At 45.1% G+C, this 23,678-nt stretch overlaps 1 protein-coding gene across 1 annotated transcript; it reads right to left on the bottom strand.

Annotated features, from left to right (window-relative positions):
• Positions 1-383: 383 nt before the first annotated feature.
• CDC50 (cell cycle control protein 50A) lies at positions 384-19,479 on the bottom strand. Its single transcript, XM_065222152.1, has 6 exons — positions 19,288-19,479; positions 18,872-19,005; positions 18,269-18,808; positions 1,166-1,301; positions 937-1,102; positions 384-867 (listed from the first exon to the last, which is right to left on the bottom strand). The coding sequence occupies exons 1-6, from the start codon at positions 19,337-19,339 to the stop codon at positions 822-824; spliced, it is 1,074 nt and encodes a 357-aa protein (XP_065078224.1). The 5' UTR covers positions 19,340-19,479; the 3' UTR covers positions 384-821.
• Positions 19,480-23,678: the final 4,199 nt, after the last annotated feature.

Here is a 23,678-nt window from a genome sequence, read left to right on the forward strand (position 1 = left end):
CACAAGGCCACTTTGAGAAGTGTGAGTGTTATGTGCCATGTTCAAACTACAGAGTTGTAACGTGTTACAAGGGTGGTAACATGTTATAACTCCGCAGTGCGAACATAGCATTAAGTGTGATTAGTATGGTATAGGATTTTTTTGGTTTCAGATTAACGTAGCGTTATGGTACAATAGGGTAAAATTCTTCTTGTCAAGTTTCAAGAGACTAAGAGTGTGGGTGTGATTCCGATCGACAAAAATATCTCTAGTCTAGGTTCGACCGGAACGGGATCATCCGACGGGTGCGATTAAAAAACATTCAACAACGATATACTCTCTATTATACATATATGTGTGTAGGTGTGTGTGTGTGTATTTTAGTGATATAGAGTGTGTTTGTGTTCATTTCGAAACATCTATCAAGTGTGTGCCAAACGTTCCCAAATTTCGTTAATTTATTCTAAATTTGCCACATTTATGATTATTTTCTGTCACATTTCTACGGTTCGTTAGTGGGCGGTGAACAGCTTCATTCCGGTTTCATAAAGCTTTTCCAACATTATTTTTTAGTAACAAAGAACGAACTAGAATACTGAATCTGATGAATGTCGTAGAGTATAAAGTAACTCGATAAATAAGCACCTATTAATTTAATTTAAAATAACAAAAGAAAAATATTACCATCACATTGCGCATTCTGGTTTGAACAACCGAACCCAACTTAACCTAATTTCTTACCAAGGATGGGAAACGTAGATAGGACATAGAGTAGTAAAACAGAAGTTATAGCTTTCACTGAAAACGAAACGCTCCATTTAGCTGTTCAGCGACAGTAACTCCTATGTGTACGGCGTACGCTGGCTAACGCTGTTGATGCCGGAAGTGCTGCAAGACAAAAACGCGTTCGTTAAAATATTTCCCTCCCACCGGAATAGAGTTTATTGCCATCATTACTTCTTGCTACACTTGATGTGAATCACCAGCAGGACGATGCCCAACAGCAGACAGACGCTGCCGACGATGATGTAGGCAAAGCCAAGGAACGGATTCTTGCCACCCAGCAGCGAGGTCGTCGAGAGGATGATCTTCTTAGTGCCATCGAATTCGCTAACCGAATATGCTGAAAAATGGATAAACATTATGCTCATCATTGCCTATTAGTCTTCTACACTAGTGAACTTACAGTAGTTGATTTTCAGCGAGTAGTTTCCCTTGCCCAGACCGTCCTCGAAGTACTTCTTGTTGTGGTCAATGCGACGGTGCAGCTTGCGGAAGCTAGGCAAAGCGGCCGTGCGCATCCATACGATGAGGTCTTCGTTCTGAAAGCAGGGTGGGGAAATGGTCGCTTATTCAATTGAAGGTTTATAAGTGGGCAGCATTACGGTGCCGAGTGTTGTCAGTATTACATAGAATTTTAAAGAGTCTGTTTCATAGTCAATTCTTTAAGAAGATACCGGCAATTTTTCATCGACATAATTGCGACCTGGAATTTTCGAGAAATGTTCAAATTCTTCTATCAAACAAATTTCAAAGAATAGTATATATTCGAAGACAACATATCAAGAAGACTGGCAACTCTTCAATTCAAAGTGTTTTTTATGTTACTTCATACGCGAAGTTAACGATTTTCAGAGTTGGTTGGAAATGCTAACATGAAGCTTTAGTGTGATGATTTATTAGCTAGAGAATGATCTTTAGAAGAGGGTAGGTGGATAGTTCCGTTAGAGTACGGCAGTATGAAAATTGAATAGAAGTTGAAAATGAGCGAAGGGCCATTAATGCGTCAGTTTTTCAAGATAGACGCACATTTTTGCCTAACCCGTACGATGTACGCGGGGACTTGAAGTATGTCTCCAAGTCCACAGTACCTCCACCTTCGCTCGAGCGCAGCGCTACTGTATCTGTCACTTGGATCCTGGCAGAGTTACCAGTCTTCTTGATTTGATGTCTTCGATATATTGGAGTACACCAGAGAAACTTCTCAGGAATTTTAAAGCTTATTATAATAAAAGGCCAGCGTCTGTGTGTAACGTACCTAGGACCACCAAATCCAGAACCGACAGCCACAGACAACAGACCTCGAAGTTCTCCCTGGTTTTTGTTTGACGTAGGATTACGTCTTTAATTTCTATACGGGGGGTCACATTAAAAAAAAAATCAAAATTCAGACATTTAACGAAAAATCTCAAACACGGACGCAACGATAGCATAGAGGTAACTCTAAGACTAGTAGGTCCCGAAGAAACGTGCTCAACTTTTTGGCTCAGCTTTGGTACTATCTTCGGTCCCAAGCTAATCGATTCACCCCTCGGAACATAGGAAAATCCACAAACCCCTCATTTTATCTGTCAAAGTTTCATAGCGAATCAAAACAAACATTGTGTAGTACTAGAATTTTGACTAGAATAGGGTACGTTAATCGATTTGCTTGGGACCAATAGGATAGTCAAGTAGTGAGCCAATTTAAAATCGTTAGTTTCGTATTGATTATTGACGATAGAGCGCAATCGAACAAACGACACATTGATCATGCTCACAAGAGTGAGCTCAACGCTCGGTTGACCGCTCACCATTTTACCAATGAAAGGAAGGGAGGAGAAAAGCAGCGATAATAAAAACGCTTGCCAAATAGTTTTCTTTTCATGCCAATTCGTTTTCTTGCCTTGAAGGCAACCGTCTAACAAGCCAGAATGGTGAACCTCAGAAATGAGGACTTCAGTAACAAGATGAGCTCTCTCACAGATTGTGCTAAGCCCTTCTGGAAGCTGACAAAAAATCTCAAAAATAAGCCAACCTGAGTTCCAGATTTTTCAACCATCTGGCACTGATTTCTCAGACTTGACTACTTCCCCTTGTGCTGGAAGTCAGCTAAAGTCATCCCCATTTGGAAACCTGGGAAAGATCCATCCACTCCTTCAAGCTACCGACCCATCAGCCTTCCCTCGGGGTTATCCAAGCTGTTCGAAAGAGCAGTCTACCATCGACTCCTGGCATCTGCCGAGGAAAACAACTTATTGCTCGAGGAGCAGTTTGGCTTCCGTAAAGGTCGCTCGACGTTCACCAGCTGACTCGAGTAACAAACATTCTCAGACGGAACAAATCTGTATCTAAAACATCTGCCAAGGCATTGTTGGACGTTGAAAAAGCGTTCGGTCGTCTTCGCTTTTCTTCCGCTGCCAGCTCACCGCTGGGTCGTTTGGGTCTCCTTGAACGATTTTACCGACCGTTGGAAACTAACGATTTTAAACTGGCTCACGACTTGACTAGCCTATTGGTCCCAAGCAAATCGATTAACGTACCCCATTCTAGTCCAAATTCTAGTACTACACTATGTTTGTTTTGATTCGCTATGAAAGTTTGACCGATAAAATGAGGGGCTCGTGGATTTTCCTATGTTTCGAAGGGTGCATAGATTAGCTTGGGACCGAAGATAGTACCAGAGCTGAGCCAAAAAGTTGAGCACGTTTCAGGACCTTCTGGTCCTAGAATTACCTCAATGATTTTACCTCACCGGGACACAGTCGAATTGTCGATTCCGAACTGTTTCGCGATCCACCTGTGGGACTGGCCTGGATTTTCCACGACCGCTACCATATTTTTTTATCGAAGCACTTCTTGCTTGGAAGCCATCTCGAGAACCACTTGACAGATTGTGGACGAGATTTTGCACATGTAAACATTACATTCTTAACTAGTTTTACTCAAAATTTCCTCAATTTTTACCCATGCAAATAAAAGTTATGCAGTACAATCTTTATACACTCTAATCCGTGAATCCGGTACCTACTGGTATCGAACTTAAATCTAAAGTAAAATGTATATCGATGCACATTAGACTGATGCAAAATTTGAAATTTTCGCTCCACAGTGTTCAAACGGTTCCTATTTCCTCCCAAAATGTGAATTTATTTAGTTAGAAATTGACTTGACACAAACCATTTGAAGTTTATATAGAAATTACTAAGGGAAACCCAAATTTTGTGTTCATATCTATCTAATAATTTACCCTATTACCATAGAGGTAACTCTAAGACTAGTAGGTCCCGAATAAACGTGCTCAACTTTTTGGCTCAACTCTGGTACTTTCTTCGGTCCCAAGCTAATCGATTCACCCCTCGAAACATAGGAAAATCCAATAACCCCTCATTTTATCTGTCAAACTTTCATAGCTAATCAAAACAAACATTATGTAGTATTAGAATTTTGACTAGAATGGGGTACGTTAATCGATTTGCTTGTGACCAATAGGCTAGTCAAGTAGCGAGCCAATTTAAAATCATTAGTTTCGTATTGATTGTTGCTATTACTCTGCTCTGAAAATTGGTAACTGTACTTGTAGTAAATTTTCAAAACTTTGTTGAATACCATTTTTCGATAAAATGTAAGGATCAAATGTTATTGATGATTCAACGTCTCCATTGGTCTCGGTCCTGAGCCAATCGTTTCCAGTCGCCTTGGACGTTCAAGGACCTAATGTCCTCCTCAACTGCACAAAGCCAACGCGTGCGTGGTCTACCCCGAAGCCGACGTCCTCTTCCGGGTTCCCTGCTGAATATTGACTTCGCTTGACGCTCTTCCGGCATTCGTGCCACATGCCCAGCCCACTGTAGCCTGCCGTGTTTTATACGCTTTACAATATCCATGCCGTTATATACTTGGTACAACTCGTGATTCATGCGACGCCGCCAGATGCCATTTTCCAGTTTACCGCCGAGTATTGTTCGCAGCACTTTACGCTCGAAGACACCGAAAGCTCTCCGATCGGCCTCTTTCAATACCCACGATTCGTGGCCATAAAGGGCTACCGGCAGAATCAACGTCTTGTACAGCGCGAATTTCGTTTTCGTACGCAAGCTGCGGGACTTCAGCTGGCTACGCAACCCGTAGAAAGCCCGCCTGTTCGCGGCTGCAATACGCCTTTTCACCTCGCGGGTAACATCATTATCGCACGTCACTAAAGTACCAAGATAAACAAATTCGTCCACAACTTCAAATTTTTCAACATCTAGCACCACTTCACTACCAACACCACTATTGCTTCCACGGCGACCATGTACTTCGTTTTGGTAGAATTTATCGTGAGACCAATCCTCGCTGTCTCCCTCTTAAAAGACGCGAACGCCTCTTGCACTGCTCTACGGTCGATTCCGATGATGTCGATGTCGTCCGCAAAACCAAGCAGCATGTGCGACTTTGTGATGATGGTATCGTTCCTCTGCAAGCTAGCTCTCCTAATCGCTCCTTCGAGGGCGATGTTGAATAGCAAGTTCGAAAGAGCATCTTCCTGATCTAAGGTCACGAACGAGGCCAAAATCTGGTCTGCAACCCGTACACATGATTTCGAACCATCCAGCGTTGCACGAATCAGCCTAATTAATCATGTTTTGTTGTTTTTGACATCACCCACATCCAGAGGGCCAGTCACTTTGAATGTATGGGAATGGTAGGAAACCATTTGGAAATGCATGGAAATTTTCAGTTTTTATTCATTATCGTCTCTATGGGCAGTTTTAGATGCACAAAAATTGCACGAGTACATTAATATGGTGGTAAGGTAAACACTCGTTTATTTGTTTCCTTATGTGAAAGTATGTTTAGTCACAAATCGTGGATTTTCTGATAATCTCCATACTGCAAAAATGATTTTCCTACCACTGAAGGGGCGACATCTCTCGGATCTTCAGTATAGCTACTACTCAATCATATAATTAATTAGTTTCGTCGGAAAACCGTTCTTGTATTATCTGCCATAGCTCGTTTCTCTTTACTGAATCGTACGCTGCCTTGAAATCTATGAACAGATGATGAGTCTGCAAGTTGTATTCCCGGAACTTCTCAAGGGTTTGACGCAGGGTAAACATTTGATCCGTCGTTGATCGACCCTCACGAAAACCAGCCTGGTATTCGCCGACGAAGATTCCTCAAGCGGTCTCAATCTGTTGAACAGACTTACCTTACCAATCAGGCTAAGGCCTTGTTGTCCTCTGCTGTCCGAAGAAGTCGTCTCCACTCTACTCGATCCATGGCCACAGTTCGCCAGCCTCGTAGTCTGCGAAGGGTCCGCAGGTCACCTTCTACTTGGTCGATCCACCTTGCCCGTTGTGCGCCTCTTCTTCTTGTTCCTGTTGGGTCGCTTTCTAGAACCATTTTCACTGGGTCATCGTGCGGCATTCTTACGACGTGCCCAGCCCACCGTAGTCGTCCAATTTTTGCAATGTGGACGATGGATGGTTCTCCCAGCAGCTGGTGCAATTCGTGGTTCATTCGCCTCCTCCACGTTCCGTCATCCATCTGCACTCCACCGTAGATGGTACGCAACACCTTCCGTTCGAAAACACCAAGGGCGCGTTGGTCCTCCACGAGCATAGTCCAGGTCTCGTGGCCGTAAAGGACCACCGGTCTAATCAGCGTCTTGTAGACAGTCAACTTCGTGCGGCGGCGAATTTTATTCGACCGGAGCGTCCTCCGGAGTCCAAAGTAAGCACGATTCCCTGCCATAATGCGTCTTTGAATTTCTCTGCTGGTATCATTTTCGGCGGTCACCAGTGAGCCCAAATACACGAACTCATCGACCACCTCGATTTCGTCACCGTCAATCTGAACTCGGGGTGGGAGGCTAACATTGTCTTCCCTAGAACCTCTTGCTTTCATGTATTTTGTCTTTGATGCGTTGATGGCAAGTCCAGTCCGTCTAGCTTCAGCCTTCAGTCTGATGTACGTTTCCGCCATCATCTCAAAGTTCCGTGCCATAATGTCAATGTCATCGGCGAAACCAAGGAGCTGGATGGACTTCCTGTATCGCTCCACATTCAATCTCGTGCGGTGTTGCAGCATTCTCGCCCGTGCTGCATTCTTCTCCTCTACTAACAGTTTGCATTCGCCGTCAAACCAGTCATTTCTTCGGTCCGGGATTGCAGTACCTAGTTCCGCTGCAGCAGTACTACCTATGGCTGAACGGATGTCCCTCCAGCCATCTTCAAGAGAAGCTGCGCCAAGCTGCTCTTCCGTGGGTAGTGCAACTTCCAGCTGCTGCGCATAGTCCTGGGCAATTCCGGCGTCCCGTAGTTGCTCAATGTTGGGTCGCGGCGTTCGACTTCGACGTGTGTTATGCACCGTCGAGAGTTTTGAGCGCATGAATACTGCAACTAGGTAGTGGTCCGAATCTATGTTCGCACTGCGGTACGTGCGGACGTTGATAATGTCGGAGAAGAATTTCCCGTCGATTAGAACGTGATCGATTTGGTTTTCTGTGTGTTGGTCAGGTGATCTCCAGGTGGCTTTGTGGATATCCTTGCGGGGGAAAAAGGTACTTCGAACTACCATACCCCGGGAGGCTGCAAAGTTCACGCATCGTTGGCCGTTGTCGTTCGATACGGCATGCAGGCTGTTTGGCCCGATTGCCGGTCTATACATTGCCTCCCGTCCTACCTGAGCGTTCATGTCGCCGATGACGATTTTGACGTTCCGTTGCGAACAGCCGTCGTACACCTGCTCCAGCTGCGCATAGAACGCTTCTTTCTCGTCGTCGGGTCTCCCTTCGTGTGGGCAGTGCCCGTTGATGATGCTGTAGATGATGCACATCCTCGCGTTGATCGGCTGCCAACCAATCACGCGTTGGCGCATCTTACCCAGCACTACAAAGCCGGTTCCCAGCTCGTTGGTGGTGCCACAGCTCTGGTAGAAAGTAGCCGCTCGATGCCCACTTTTCCATATCTTTTGTCCCGTCCATCAAAGTTCCTGCAGTGCTACGACTTCGAAGTTGCGTGGTTGAAGTTCGTCATAGATTAACCTATCGCAACCCGGGAAGCCGAGCGATTTGCAGTTCCATGTTCCGAGTTTCCAATCGTAGTCCTTATTTCGTCGCGTAGGTCTGTGCCGATTGTTCCGATCCGTATTTCTTTCTTCGGTATTTGCAACTTTGTTTTTTTCCAGGGCGGCTTGTTGGGCCTGCCCCAACCCCCTGTCTCGCCGGGGGACCATCGTGCACAGCTCTGTTTAGAGTCCCACGCTGGCACTAGGACGGTGATCAGCCGCTCCTAACATGGAGAACAGACGCCGTTTTGAGCCGCACCTCCATGCTGAACAGACGCTTAGGTTTTGTGAAGCATTTCCTCTATCAACGTACTATGGTTACCGCGCCAGTGCTCGCGTCGCACCTCTTCACTTTGCTATTGCCGGACTGGCAACATTGCCCTGGCTACGCCATCCAGCTGTGTCCATGTTTCAGCTGGTAGTCTTTTGTTATCATATGACTCGAGGAGGCGTGAAATAGGAACTTGTGAGGACCAGGGCTAGGTATTCCGCTCCTTCCAGGTTGTCAACTCACCATTTTGTAGCCCAATCTGTTGAACAGAACACGTGATAATATTTTGTACGCCGAATTCAGAAGCGTGATTCCTCTGTAATTGGCGCACTCCAGTCTGTTTCCCTTTTTGTAGAGGGGACAAACGAGACCATCCAACCAACTAGCGGGCAATTCTTCCTCCTCCCATATCTTGAGCAGTATACGGTGGATCATCTGGTGTAGCTGCTCACTTCCGTGTCTTACTGTTTTTCAGCTCTCGTATCGCCTTTTTCACCTCTTCTAGCGTTGGTGGTTCCACAGCTTGACCATCGTCGTCGATGTGTGTTCTGTTTGTAGATGCTCTCTCGTTCTCTCCGTTCAGCAACGTCTCGAAGTACTCCTTCCACCTGGCAGCCACCATCATTTTATCTGTCAGCAGATTACCTTCACGGTCATAGCACATGGCGGGAGACGGCGCTGTCTTACTCCTCACGCCATTGACAGTTGCGTAAAACCTTCGCATATCATTCTGCTCCATACTTTCTTGCACCTCAGCAATAACGCGTTCCTCATACTGCCTTTTTTTTCCTGCGACGGGTACCAGACACCAACATCCGGCTTCTGGCGACGTTCTTCTCCTCTGTCACTCGCTGGCACTCCTCGTCAAACCACCCGTTCCGGGGGCGCCTCTGAGCTGTACCTATCACCTCTCCGTGGACAGCTTCCCACAGATTGTTGAGATTCTCGTTCACGTTGATTTCCGCTATCCGCTCATTCAGCTTCTGGTGGTACTCTGCAGCAACACCATCTACTGTCAAACGCTGGATGTTGAAACGCATCGATCTCCGGTTTCTCGAACTCGTAACGGTCGATAGACGCGCTCGAATTTTCGCGACAACGAGGTAGTGATCCGAGTCGATATTAGGACCCCTGAAGGTCCTGACATCTACGACATCCGAGAAATGCCGACCATCCACCAACACGTGGTCGATCTGGGAGCAAGTTTCGCCATTAGGGTGTCTCCAGGTGTGCTTTCGGATATCCTTGCGTGCATAGTGGGTGCTACTGATGGCCATATCACGAGCAGCAGCGAAGTTTATCAGCTTCAGGCCATTATCATTCGTTGCAGAGTGAAGGCTCTCTGTTCCAATGATTGGGCGAAAGAATTCCTCTCTTCCGACCTGCGCGTTTGCATCTCCGATGACAATCTTCACGTCGTGTTTAGGGCACTCATCATAGGTTTTATCCAGGCTTTCATAAAGCGCGTCCTTCACGTCATCGGATTTATCGTTAGTCGGTGCGTAGATGTTGATCAGGCTGTAATTGAAGAATTTGCCACGAATCCTCAAAACGCAGATGCGCTCGCTAACCGGTTTCCACCGCATAACCCGCTTCGTCTGTTTCCCAATCACTACGAAACCAACTCCGTGTTCTGCTCTATCGCCACCGCTGTAGTAGATATGGTATTTGAACGATGTGTAGGCGATAGGATCTACCGCTCTGAATTCACGTTCTCCAGAGCTAAGCCACCGTACTTCTTGAATAGCAGCCACACTCACATTCACCTTTTGCAGTTCACGGGCCAGAAGGCCCCCACTCGTCCAGGTTCATTTAACGTTCTGACATTCCAAGAACCGAGTTTCCATTAATTGTCCTTATTTCGTTGCCGTTGGGTCAGTTGCCGAAAATTCCGTTCGTTTTTTCTTCTTCTTACTTCATTTTTCTGAGTACTTTTATAATTCAGTATATATATATATATTTATATATATAGTTTCCCCATAGTAATTCCCATATAAACTTCAAATGGTTTGTGCCCAGTCAGTTTCTTACCAAATCAGTTCGAACCTTGGGAGGCTAATCTAGACCCGATTTGGAACCGCTTGAGCACTGTGGAGCGAAAATGTCAAATTTTGCATCAGTCTAATGCACATGATCTAACTTTAAATTTCCTAAACTAGGCCTTACAACTAAACACTTCGACGATATCACGCTAGAAAACTATAAAACGAAATTATACGAAAAGGAAACTAAACGTAAGTCACAAAATTATAATCTACACTTACAACTAGGACTAAAATTAGGTTGAGAACAAAATGACAAGCAATGTCATGTACACTCTATCTACATTTCAACCTTGAGCAATTCGTTCGCGAGAGTTGTTGCTATTGATGAACTTACGTTACGGTCGTCCAGCAGATGGAAATGATGTTAAAATTATAATGACGTTTTTCTACCTGTCAACTCGTATGAAATATTTTTTAGTACATCATCACTTTTGTGGTTTTGGATTTCAAACCTAGGTGTCGCATGCAATGGTGCAGTTTCGCGTAGATTCATCAATTCACATCGTCGTGATTTTGCGCTGCTAAATTTGTCGATTTTTTATCACACAGGCTATCGTTATTCGTTTTTTTCCGTTCGGTATACTTGTAATATTGTACTGGTTGCTAGTGGAAAGTGCAGTTCGTTGCGATAATCGTCTAATTAGAGCATATTTTGTGTTGTGAAAACAGTGAAAAAGTTATCCAATCGGACATATTGTAGTGTATACTGTTGTGTCATTATCGATATCAGACTAGCATTGGGCGATCTTGATAATCCAATTCCTCTTTGCGTATTAAAGCATCTCCACCTCTGTTTCTAAATCACTTTTGGAAACTGAGTCAGCATGACTTCCGCCTGTGACCAATGCGCTAAACCAGTTAAAGGCGATGAAGAATCCGTCTCCTGCATGGCTTTTTGCGACAGGATGATTCACCCAAAGTGCGGCGGCACAAAGCTGAATAAGGCTTTTCTAAATATTGTCCACACTAGCCCGAACCTGTTTTGGATGTGTAACGAGTGCGCGAAGCTGATGAAATGTGCTCGGTTCAAAACGAGGTTCAAAACTGCCGTCTCGTCGTTTGGCAGTGTGATTAATTCAAGAGCAAATTTTCATTACGTCGAATGTAACAAAGGTAAACAAAGTCGAGCTATCAGTGTCAATCGATTCTCCTGCTTTTACACTATATACTGTCCGAATATAGGATCACATCCCATTTTTAAATTTATTCACCAGTCAAATTGCTTTTTGACGTAATCACCTTCCGATCAAAATAGTTTTCGATGTTACTTAAGTCACCCAATTTCTATGGAGATGCCGTTTGACTTAAGTAACAGCACTGATAAACCCGTGAAAAGTGTACTTTCGTCGTTTCGCTTTCTCATTATTAAAGTGAATAAATCGAACTGTTTGTTGCTAAGATGATTTCGGTGGTCCTAAAATGATAAATGGGCTGCACGTAAGGAGACGTAATTGACAATTCTCCCGAATATCCTGGTAAATACACTTTGACTTAAGTAACATTAGGGGCCACCAAACGACGTATAATAACTTTTGACTCAAAAACCAGTATTTTTTAGCATGAAAGCTAGCGATTTGCATTTGTATGATTAAAACCCTGCTAAATATGTTAAACATTGCTATCACTATGAGATTATATGTGTTTACTTGGAAATAGGAATAACTTTTCGGACATCAAAACAAAACTTTATGGTGCGAATGTTACTTACGACATAATGAAAATTTGCTCTTGAATTCTATCACAGAGAGACAGGAAATCACACACGCTGAGCTTAGGAAGGAAATGGCTAAGCAAGAACAGCAGATCGCTCAGCTATCGAAACGAATCGCATTGACAACTCCAACAAACCAACAATCAATACGAAACTAACGATTTCAAATTGGCTCACTACTTGACTAGCCTATTGGTCCCAAGCAAACGATTAACGTACCCCATTCGAGTCGAAATTCTACTACTACACAATGTTTGTTTTGATTCGCTATGAAAGTTTGACAGATAAAATGAGGGGTTAGTGGATTTTCCTATGTTTCGAGGGGTGCATCGATTAGCTTGGGACCGAGCTGTTTTGGCTGTACCTTTCTCGTATTCATCCTAGCGTGAAATTGGAATCAATCGAGAAGCTGCTCAAAGGTTGTGTACAGTGCGAAGATCCGATTAAGGTTGTGCCGCTAGTCAAAAAAGGATCCGACATCAGCCGTATGAGCTTCATCTCGTACAAAGTCGGAATGGATCCCAAACTACGCGAAGCTGCTCTTAGATCGGACACATGGCCGAGAGGAATTTTGTTTTGCACGATCTCTCCTATCCCGGGACCTTCCGAGTTCTCAACTCCCATTTCCGGACTAGACCCAGTCTGCTGATTCAGAATTGGATTTTGCGTTGTGAATTGGAGCGCTGTAGACCAGAACGCACTGCCCGTCGAACCATTCGATCCAGTCGCGCTAGCAGTTTCCCGCCATCAAAGTAATTCTATTTCCTGCCATCAGAGTCGTTCTGGACCTGCGGTCGAGTTCGGTGGTGGGGTCTCCCAAGCACCGTCTTCAGGCAAGTATGCATACATTAGTTACAGTCATTTGCCTGATCAGTTTCCGTGTTCCAGTGCAACGCTTCAAGCACCTGCCGGCTGTTTACAATTGAGAAGCACTTATGACCGCCTTTTGGAAGCTCATGGTTCCTTCATCCCAGTCGTGCCGATTCCTGTCAGCACTCAGCATAGTCGTCCTGGTCCTGTGGCTGGATATGGATCAAGAGTCTTCCAGCTTGCTTCTACAGGCAAGCACAATCAATTATTGACAATTCACTGCCTGATGCCGATCAAATTTTCAGCAATTCGGACTATGTTAGTCATTGTGATGATGCCTCTGTAACACCCAAGCCTCTTGGAAGCCCATCAGCAGCCTTCGTTCGCCATAGTCGTTCCGGACCTGCTATCGGATGTGGAGAGGGGGTCTTCCAACTCACCCACTATGGCGAGTATTCAATCAGACTCGATGATGGTCAGTTATTGCCTGATGTATCTGTGATTTCCAGTAAATCTACTGGTGGAGGAGTCCTTGTGCTGTCCGTAGCGGGTTGGAGGCAATGGCCATCGAGAACGATTCATGGAACAATGTTTAGCAGGTACTCCCGAATCCTTCGAGGCTAAACGATGCGTCTTCGTTATCCCCGAATGGTTCATCTGCTCATCCGGAACACACCGTAGTCAACTGGAACAGCTGTGGATTGTCGTAGAACTTTCACAAAGCAAGCTTAGTGTAGGCGCAATCTACCTGCCTCCCGACCGCAAAAACGACTGCACGATCATCCGTGAGCATGTGGAATCGTTCGGCTCAATTTCGTCACAATTAAGTCCCTGCTCTCCCGCTTTCGTATTTGGTGACTACAATCAAGCTGGTCTGCAGTGGCGCTTTACAGACAGTGGCACACCATTAATTGATCCACTGCTTTCGCATATGCCGGTTGCTTGCTGTGCTCTTTTGGACGGTTTTAACTTTTACGGGTTCACACAAGTGAATACTTTTCCGAACCGAAATGGACGTTTGCTAGATCTTGTCCTGGCAAATGATTCCGCACTACCGGGCACTTCTGTTTCCTTGCCGGTCAAGCCACTGATTGATCTAGATGCCGATCATCCCACTCTCGTCGTGTCATTTAGTTTACCTACGCCGATTCTTTTTACGCCGTCATCTGAGTGCTACTCTTTGGACTTTCGCCGGGCCGATTATGTTGCATTGAACAATACGCTTGCGGAAATTGATTGGCAATTTATCGAAACAGCCGCTAGCGTGAATGATGCTGTGGATTATTTCTGCACTGGAAGATGCTATTTTCCGCATTGTCCCAGCTCGACGACCTCCGCTAAAGCCTGCATGGTCTAACCCACGCCTACGCGTGCTAAAACGTCAACGCTCTGCCGCCCTCCGAAAGTATTGTAACTCTCGCTCGCCGTACTACAAACGACTGTTCAATTTTGCGAGTCGTAGTTATCGAAATTACAATCGTTTTCTGTATAATCGACACGTGAGACGCACGGAAGCGAACCTTCGCACGAATCCGAAAAGTTTTTGGTCGTTTGTCAACTCCAAACGGAAGGAGTCCGGGTTGCCTTGTTCCATGTTTCTCGGGAATGACTCGGCTTATAGCGAAAGAGAAAAATGCGACTTGTATGCTCGTCATTTCAAGCAAGTGTTCCACGATTTCTCCGCTTCGCCAACACAAGTGCTGTACGCTACTGTTGGCATGCCACGTGATGTGTTTAGTTTCGTTATTCCGCAAACTGAAGCTCTCGTTCGACGCCGAACCTGACGGCATTCCGTCATCAGTTCTAAAACGTTGTGTAGCCAATCTCTGCCTTCCACTTGCGAGGCTATTCAATCTCTCGGCACAGCAATGTGAGTTCCCCTGCCGCTGGAAACTTTCTTATCTGGGTCGCCTTGTCGAACTGATCGCTGGATCGGGAATGGTGCCCGTTGATCGACATTAAGCCGTAGGTATACGAGATTGTCGTGTAGAAAGTGGGGTCCACGGTTCGCATCGTTTTGAACAAAAAATGCTGATCAACACGATCGAACGCATGATCAAGATCAAAAGAAATGAGCTTACCCTGCCTTCCGTTTGCTTTCAGCGGAGCGATTCTATCTTTTGATCCGAGTGTGGTTTGGAATATGTTGCGCCCGGCAATCGAGCACTTTTGTGATCCTGTCAATACGTAATGAGTACGGAGCACATTTTCAAGACGGTGTTTCAAAATGCGAGATAGGATTTTGTACTCATAGTTGATCAAGCTAATTGACCTATATGAACGCACCCTCGCACCGCGTTTTTACTCCAACACGATCACCCCACCGACGAACTGGGTTGAAATGTTTGATCTGATGGCTTCATTCCGGATTCGCGACCTGAATCGCGACGAATCACATCGAAAGCCCGTAGGCAAAACTCCTTCGGAAGACCGTCGGGACCTGGCGATAGTTGCGATGCGCTCGATCGGATGGCAGAAAAAATTTCTGTTGTCGTGATTTCGGCCTCTTCTGGGATGACTCTCCCACATTGTTTTCCACTGTTCGGGACCTAACACCACTGCGACCAGTAATTTGATCTATTGTAGTCAGTGGTGTCCGGTAACCTCACTTTTTACCTGTGCACCAACTTTCAAAACCCGATTTAATGCCATATTCATACTCGAATCGGTTGAAAAATACACTTAATCTTCTAGTTTACTCGATATCTATCCATTGCAAGCAATATTTTGATAATTGTTTATGTTTCGAGAGTTGGTGCGCAGGTAGATTGAGGTTAAGGAAACGCCACATCCCGTGTCCTTAGATGCTAGACCTCTTCAACAAGCTCTGGCTCACTAACGGGTACCCAGCAGTATGGAAGGAAAACTTGGTAGTTCCCATTCCGAAAGCCGGGGTAGCCACCCGTGAAGTCAGCAAGTTCCCTCCAATAGCGCTAACATGTTGTATGGCCAAAGTCCTAGAGCGTATGATCAATCGAAGACTGGAGCAACACCTCGAAGCTGGAAATTTCCTTGATCACCGACAGCACGCTTTCCGACAAGGTTTCGGAATGTCCACCTATTTCGCAACCCTAGGGGAAGTTCTCAAGAACGGCTACGACAGTGGTCTGCACACCGAGATAGTATCGCTCGACATATCGAAGGCCTTCAACAGACCGTGGACGCCCCTCGTCCTTAAGCAACTAATCGACTGGTGTCTTAACGGACCCATCGTTCACTTCATCCAGAACTTCTTGTCCAACCGCTCATTCGGAGTCGCAGTCGGCAACACCAAATCCCGGCTTTTCCCCGAGGAAACGGGTCCTGTCCATCGTGGCGATGAATGGAGTCTACAAGGATGAGAGCCCAAGCGGCAGTCTCCGCCGTCACCAGGTGGGCCCTCTCAGTAGGCTTTGAATTATCAGCCTCTAAAAGCATCAGGTGCCATGTCTGCCCTTCTCGACACAGAATTAGCGGACCACCGATCAAAATCGACGACCAGTCCATACCGTTGAAGAAGACCGTCCGAGTTCTGGGAGTTCTCGTTGACCGATTCCTCAACTTTGAACAGCATTTCAGTGCAGTCAAGAAAAATTGCCGCAGCCAAGTGAATCTCATCCGGACCATTTACCGACAGAATAGATCGAACAACCGCAGCATCCGTTTTCACGTGGCGAGTGCAATTGTCGACAGTCGACTTCTATACGGGTTGGAGATGACCTGTAGGATAAGCTACGTTAGCACCAATCTAAAACACCTACGTCCGGATTGTCTCTGGCCTGCTGCCATCCACGCCCGCTGACGCTGCATGCATCCTGCCTTTCCGCTTCCGTATAACCGCAGCTATCGCAACCAAAGCCGCTGCTTTCATCTCGAAGACATCCGGAAATCAAGGGATCTTCCTCCTTCGCACGGCTGCCAACGAAAATCTCTCCCCAGTGGCCAGGGTCCACTGGCATAGAGACAAATGCTGGCAAACACCATTACCGAAAATCGAAAGCCGGATTAAGAACATTTGAACCTGTCATGGCCGGAGACAATTCCGTGGCCATGAAAAGGACTGTAGCAGAAATGTTAGGGAAAAAATACCCACCCACACTCACCGATACGCGGGCGGATCTCGCTCTAGGGCCGGGGTCGGTATCGGTCTAGCCGGACACATCACACCAATCAGCTGCAGCTTACCGCCGGAATGTTCTGTCTTTTCTGCTGAAGCTGCCCGACCGATCCTGGTCCTCGCGGATTCGCACAGCGTCATACAATTCCTGACATCCAAGGCCCCGACTCATCGCCATCAAACACGGTATTCTGCTGGGTTCCGGGGCACTTCGGAATACCAGACAACTCTGAAGCTGACTTTCTAGCTGGGGCAGGACCATCTGCCCCTCGCTATACCAACGAAGTACCGTTACACGATGTCAAGCGCTGGATCGTGGGCAAAGTACGGGAAGCTTGGGACGCAGAGTGGGCCCAAAATCGCTCCCTCTTCATCAGACGGATCAAAGGGACGACGAGGAATTAGCAGAACAGTTGAACCAGCGGGATCAGAAGATAGCGTCGCGTTTGAGGACCGGTCACAGCAAGATCTCGCACAGCGTCATACTTGCGTCGGTTGTAGAACTCCAGCCTAAATCGAGCACATTCTATGCGTATGCCCTCAGTATCAGAACCTGCGGAAATTCCACGGGCTTCCAAATAGCATACGCGACATGCTGGGTGATGATCCCTCCACGCTGGCAGCAGTAAATCGCTTTTTTAAGTTTAGTCTTTTTTAATTCCTTCCGGCTGTTGGGACATCTCTGCCTGGTGGGGGCCCTCCCGGTTCCTCCGGTGGGGAGCTCTGTCTTATTCAGATTTTAATGTTGTGTAAATGTACGATCGAGCCAGGAATCAATTTTCGGTTGAAGTAAACACTTCTAAAAACTACTCTGTTGAGGATCCTCCTTCTGAGGCCCCACCTTTCATGGAGGAGATGAACTAGCCTAAGGCTAAAAATCTCAAAAATAAAGTTTTAAAAAAACCGTGTCCTTAGTTTAGTGCATGTCTTCTTCAGAACCTTCTGGTCTTAGAGTTACCTCTACGGATCTTCAGTGAAGTTCCATTATTTTCACAACAATTGTAGGCATTTTACAGAAGTTCTGAGGAGTGAAAAGAAATGCTGAGAATGTCAGTGAAGCTTCATAAAATATGGGGAACTTACTGAAAGCTTTAAGAACCTCAAAGTAATTCTCTTAGACACCCTGGCTAATACCGTGGGTTTGGTCAAAAACGTTCTATTGAATCTTCCACTTTAAATGTTCATATAATACATAAGTGTTTATGAGATACTAATCGAATAATCTAAAACATCAAACGTTTCCTTGCAGTAGCTCGGATTGGCTGAATGAACGCCAGAAACGAGCCCGCAAATTGTAGCGATCTTTTTCGAGCTTTCATTGAACAAAGCAAATGTCGACTTCATCAGTTGGGAGGCCGTTCTTCGGTCCTGTCCCAAAACCAGCTCAGATCTTTATCCAAAGTAAAGGATCTGTTTTGACGACGTCGAAAACAATTGCTTCGTATGTAAACTGAAACCGTCCAGGATAAATTCACTCTATAAGAGATAATCCACCAACCATGGTATCTAAATGACAGTAGCTCTCAGGTGGGATGTCTTACCTGAAATCCATTGTTATCCGAATTGTGCAGGTCCAGCTCCCACAGTTCGTTCTTCCAGTCCCTCGGTCGGGAAAATCCCTTCAGCGCCTCCCGCAGATCGCCCTCCGGATTGCGGAACTTAATCTTCCTATCCGATGGCCAGGCAATCTCCGTCCTCAGCAGCGGTACGGGACCGTACTTTTCCGATACCAGCTCGAACGTATCGCTGAACAACGAATTGGCAATCGCTCCACAGGGGGCCACCGGTTTGTCCTGGTTGTCATCGACGTACGCAAACGGGGCACAATCGCTCGATGGAGTCATCGACAAGCGACCCAGCAGTTGGTCATCGTCCCGGGATTTCACGTACCGCCGGTGGTTCTGGTAGTAGTTAGTCAACCCGTAGTACATGTACACCTTGCCGAGGAAATCCTTCTCCAGCGTAAAGTTTACCACACACGAACACTCGTCCGCCTCCTTGGAGCTGAGCACTTCGGAACAGGTGCGATTCATGCTGCCCGATTGGATGCAGTTGGTGTAATCGTACACGAACTCCGTGATCTGGAACCATAAATAAAAATTTAGACTGAAACTAAACCGATTTGTGTTGGCCAATCAACTCACGGCATTGGAGAAATACAGCAGTGCCACCCCGACGGGGATGAAAGCGATTCCAATGACGAAGAATGCAGGGAGGACGGTACCCGCCGTCAGCACGGGCTGCCACGCCGGAAGTCGCTGCTGCTTGAAGGCAGAGTCTGTGGAAGAAGAACCAAAGCCACTGTGTAAATATTGGGCAAGTTCAAGGCTATGACTCATACCAGTTCAAATCGATAAAACTAGATCATAAAGCTAACGATGGTTAACATTAAAAACTCAATATATTTTCAACGTAAAATAAAATCCCAATCCATAAAAATTTCCTAAAAATGGAAAACATACACAGCCCGTTTTGGGGGAAATTCCAGAAGTGAAAAATCAATAACTTCCTTGTTTTCCTTCCTCCGAACACCAACAATAGCATCTCATATAGCGCTCACCTGAAGGTCGTTTCGACTTGGGAATGTCCCCACCGTCCACCGTGTCTGCCATCGTGTGGACACTGCTGGGCGTGTCTTCCGGACGCTGCTGGGAATCGGAATTCAGGATTTTTCTACGGATAAATTTCACTGTTTTTCACCAGCACCACTTTGGTTCGTTTTGCTTTTGTGATATGGAGGAAAAGAGTGACGAAGTTCTTCTTTTCGCACTGGCGCTGTCGAAAATGTCGCAATGAATTTGACAGCAGAAAAAGGCCTTTTTAATGTCTGCCAGGGTTGAAGCCGAGCACGCTATGTATGTATATAAGATTTGTAGTAAAGGTGGGATGATCCGATGAACCAAAGTTGAATTCAAGGGATTTTTTTTGCTGATGTAAATTCCCATGTTTGAGACCTTTAATTTTAATCAGGGGGTAAATCACTTACCACTTAATGCTAACACCAACAGAAACACACTTCAAACACCCATAAACATCCATGATAAGCAAATGTATTAATCAATTCTGGCACCACTGCAAATAATGTTTACATTCGATTGTTATTTTGTTGTTTTGAAGACAAAAATCGAGAAAAAACTGTCGTACCGTCCTGCCGGTAAAGAGAAACATTCTGGATCTGGAAAACCTCCAATCCGAAGAAGAAGAAAAATACGAACCCGGTTAGGATCCACGAAAGCAGCAGCATCAGGAGAAACAGTTGCTAAAAAATATGAAGATGTCCTGCAAAAAAACCAAGACATATCAGGAGACATACGGAACGGAACAGTTTCAAATTGTCAATTCTATTTAGGTAACCGACTGGATTCTACCAACAATCAATACGAAACTAACGATTTTAAATTGGCTCACTACTTGACTAGCCTATTGATCCCAAGCAAACGATTAACGTACCCCATTCTAGTCAAAATTCTAGTACTACACAATGTTTGTTTTGATTCGCTATGAAAGTTTGACAGATAAAATGAGGGGTTAATGGATTTTCCTATGTTTCGAGAATGGGATACGTTAATCGTTTGCTTGGGACCAATAGGCTAGTCAAGTAGTGAGCCAATTTCAAATCGATAGTTTCGTATTGATTGTTGCTAGTAGGTCCCGAATAAACGTGCTCAACTTTTTGGCTCAGCTCTGGTACTATCTTCGGTCCCAAGCTAATCGATTCACCCCTCGAAACATAGCAAAAACCAATAACCCCTCATTTTATCTGTCAAACTTTCATAACGAATCAAAACAAACATTGCGTAGTACTAGAATTTCGACTAGAATAGGGTACGTTAATCGTTTTCTTGGGACCAATAGGCTAGTCAAGTGGTGAGCCAATTTAAAATCGTTACTTTCGTATTGATTGTTGATAATAGTCCTGTGCAAAACGTGGCTTGATTATCGAACGCTTTCCAGTCAAGTTGTCGGTCCTGACTACGAGGTCTTTCGTTGCGATCGGAATCCTAACAACAGCCGTAAATCTACTGGTGGAGGTGTCCTTGTAGCTGTCCGTGGTGGGTTGGAGGCAAAGGCCATCGATAACGATTCATGGAACTATGTGGAGCAGGTTTGGACAGCCTTCAATCTGGGTGATCGCACACTATTTCTATGCGCTCTGTACATTCCACCTGATCGAGTCCACGACAATGAACTCATCGATACTCACTGTCGGTCAGTTTTCACAGTTATCGAAAGTGCCACTCCAGTTGATGAGATATTCATTTTTGGTGACTTAAATCTGCCAGGCGTTTCGTGGAGTCCATCTCATAGCGGATTCCTGTGTCCAGATCATGAATAGCTCTACATTTCACGCAGGAGCTACTAGCCTTCTCGACAACTACAGCGCAGCGACGCTTTCTCAAATAAACCATGTAGTTAACGAAAATGATCGTAGTTTGGACCTCTGCTCCGTGAGCACACAGGAAAGGGCTCCATCAATTTCGACGACTATCCTGCTACGGTTTCTTATGACTTCCGTAAAGCTGGCCACCGTACCATCACAGATGTATTTTCTAGCATGGTATGGGAGAACATCCTTTATCCAGATGACGTTGAGGCTGCAGCGCAAACCTTTACACATGTCTTGGCATATGTCATTGACAGACACGTCCCGAAAAGAACTCACTACAAAGTGTCTCACCCTCCCTGGCAGACGAGAGAGCTACGTAGGTTGGGTTGAAGTCAATCAATAGAGCAGCCTTGAGAAGATTTACGAAGTATCGCACGCTTCCTCTGAAACTACATTATGTGAGGCTGAATCACATGTACCAGCGAGTCAGTCGTGAATGCTTTTCAAGTTTCCATCGAGGCATCCAGCGCAAACTTAAGCTACACCCGAAATCCTTTTTGAACTACGTGAACGAGCAACGCAGGGAATCCGGCCTCCCATCGTCTATGGAATTCAATGGAGAAGTTGCTGCCACCGTTCAGGATATATGCCACCTTTTTTCCGAAAAGTTTGCCAGTGTATTCACTAATAAGATACTAACTGACGACCATATTAACATAGAAGGTCCCGAAGAGACATGCTCAACTTTTTGGCTCAGCTCTGGTACTCTCTTCGGTCCCAAGCTAATCGATTCACCCCTCGAAACATAGGAAAAACCAATAACCCCTCATTTTATCTGTCAAACTTTCATAGCGAATCAAAACAAACATTGCATAGTACTAGAATTTCGACTAGAATGGGATACGTTAATCGTTTGCTTGGGACCAATAGACTAGTCAAGTAGTGAGCCAATTTAAAATCGTTAGTTTCGTATTGATTGTTGATATTAACCTGGCTGCCAGGAACGTTTCAGTAAATGATCAAACGCTGGGTGCAATTGATGTTAATGCAGAGATGATTTCTAAGGCCACAACTCTGCTCAAGTCATCCTTCAATCCTGGACCTGATGTATTTTTGAAGAGACATATTTCTAGCTTGTTAATTCTGCTTCTTCGCCTGTTCCGAATGTCTCTCTTCAGTGGCATACTTCCATCTTGCTGGAAATTTGCGCACATGTTTCGCGTCCACAAAAAAGGAAGCAAACGAGCTGTGGATAACTATGGAGGAATTACATCGCTAAGTGCCGTTTCGAAGCTATTCGAGCTAGTGATTATGGAACCGTTGCTGTCCCATTGCAAGCAGTATTTGAGCGCTGATCAACATGGGTTTACTATAGAGGTAACTCTAAGACCAGAAGGTCCCGAAGAAACGAGCTCAACTTTTTGGCTCAGCTCTGGTACTATCTTCGGTCCTAAGCTAATCGATTCACCCCTCGAAACTTAGGAGAATCCACTAACCCCTCATTTTATCTGTCAGACTTTCATAGCGAATCAAAACAAACATAGTGTAGTACAGTAGCCGTTCGCTAATTGGGGCACGACTGCACCCCGATTATCGAATGGCATTCGCTAATTGGGGGGTGTCGACAAGTGTCAAAGTTGACCGGGGGGCGCTTGACTCGTTTGTTTTGGTTTTCAGTCTTTCGTCTGCTTAACTGATGCTGTGAGAAGCTACTTAGTTTTTGTCTTGCGTGAGTGTAAATTGAGCGAGGGGCACGCAATAGCCTTTAACTCCTACGCAAGCCTTTTTTAAGTACAGTAATTACAGTTAACTACATGATTAATTACTTTAATTACGAGCGTCGGAATTTTTTTGATTTAATTACTTTTAAGTACAAATTTCAGCTTTAATTACAAGTCGCATAAATTAAGTACATTAACTCCATTAATTTCAGCGAGAAATGTACTTAAATTACCCCCAGCGTACCGTTAGACCCTTTCGTTAGTGGCCCGAGATACAAAAATTTCACAGGCCCTTTTGCTACGTTAAGGATAATGTCAGCTCTGATAGATTGTATCGCTACCGCTGTAGACTTCAGAATAGACCCTATAAACATACATCTCCCGGGACCTACGAGGAAATCTACGTTGGTGATTGGTGCCAAATCACATGCAACGATCGGTTCGTGATTGGAAATGTAGTCGCATTTCAATACTGCCGAGGTGTAGGTAGGGCAAAAACCTATACCCTGGATCACGCCCCTGTTATAGCGCCGAAGAATGCGACAATGAAAAGAATGTTTGTTTGTGCTAAATGGTTCAACCTACACAGCAAAAAAATAATTTTGATATCACATCAAAGTGGATGCACCACAATCATGTCGAAAATTTCATGTAATTTTTATGACCACATAAATAAACAAATGCAGTAAAAGCAGCGTAATGGCAGTTCATGCATTGTATTAATGATAATTTTGTCCATTTTAGCAAGTAATATTACACCATATTTTCGACATGATTGTAGTGCATCCACTTTGACGTGATATCAAAATTATTTTTTTGCTGTGTAAGAAATAACGGTTTAATTTGGTGGATGTGAACGAAAACAGAATTACAATAGAAAATTATGTTAAGCACGTTTTGCCT

Source organism: Ochlerotatus camptorhynchus, unplaced genomic scaffold, assembly GCF_037179485.1.
Source record: "Ochlerotatus camptorhynchus isolate MF236.1 unplaced genomic scaffold, CSIRO-AGI_Acam_v1.1 ptg000158l, whole genome shotgun sequence".
NCBI lineage: Eukaryota > Metazoa > Arthropoda > Insecta > Diptera > Culicidae > Ochlerotatus > Ochlerotatus camptorhynchus.

Excerpts from the sequence above, each read along its gene's own strand:
- CDC50 (XM_065222152.1), bottom strand. The coding sequence starts at position 19,339 with ATGGCAGACACGGTGGACGGTGGGGACATTCCCAAGTCGAAACGACCT. Across the intron at positions 18,809-18,871 it reads TGCTGTATTTCTCCAATGCC|ATCACGGAGTTCGTGTACGA; the intron begins GTGAGTTGATTG and ends TTATGGTTCCAG. Across the intron at positions 1,302-18,268 it reads CGGATAACAATGGATTTCAG|AACGAAGACCTCATCGTATG; the intron begins GTAAGACATCCC and ends CCCTGCTTTCAG.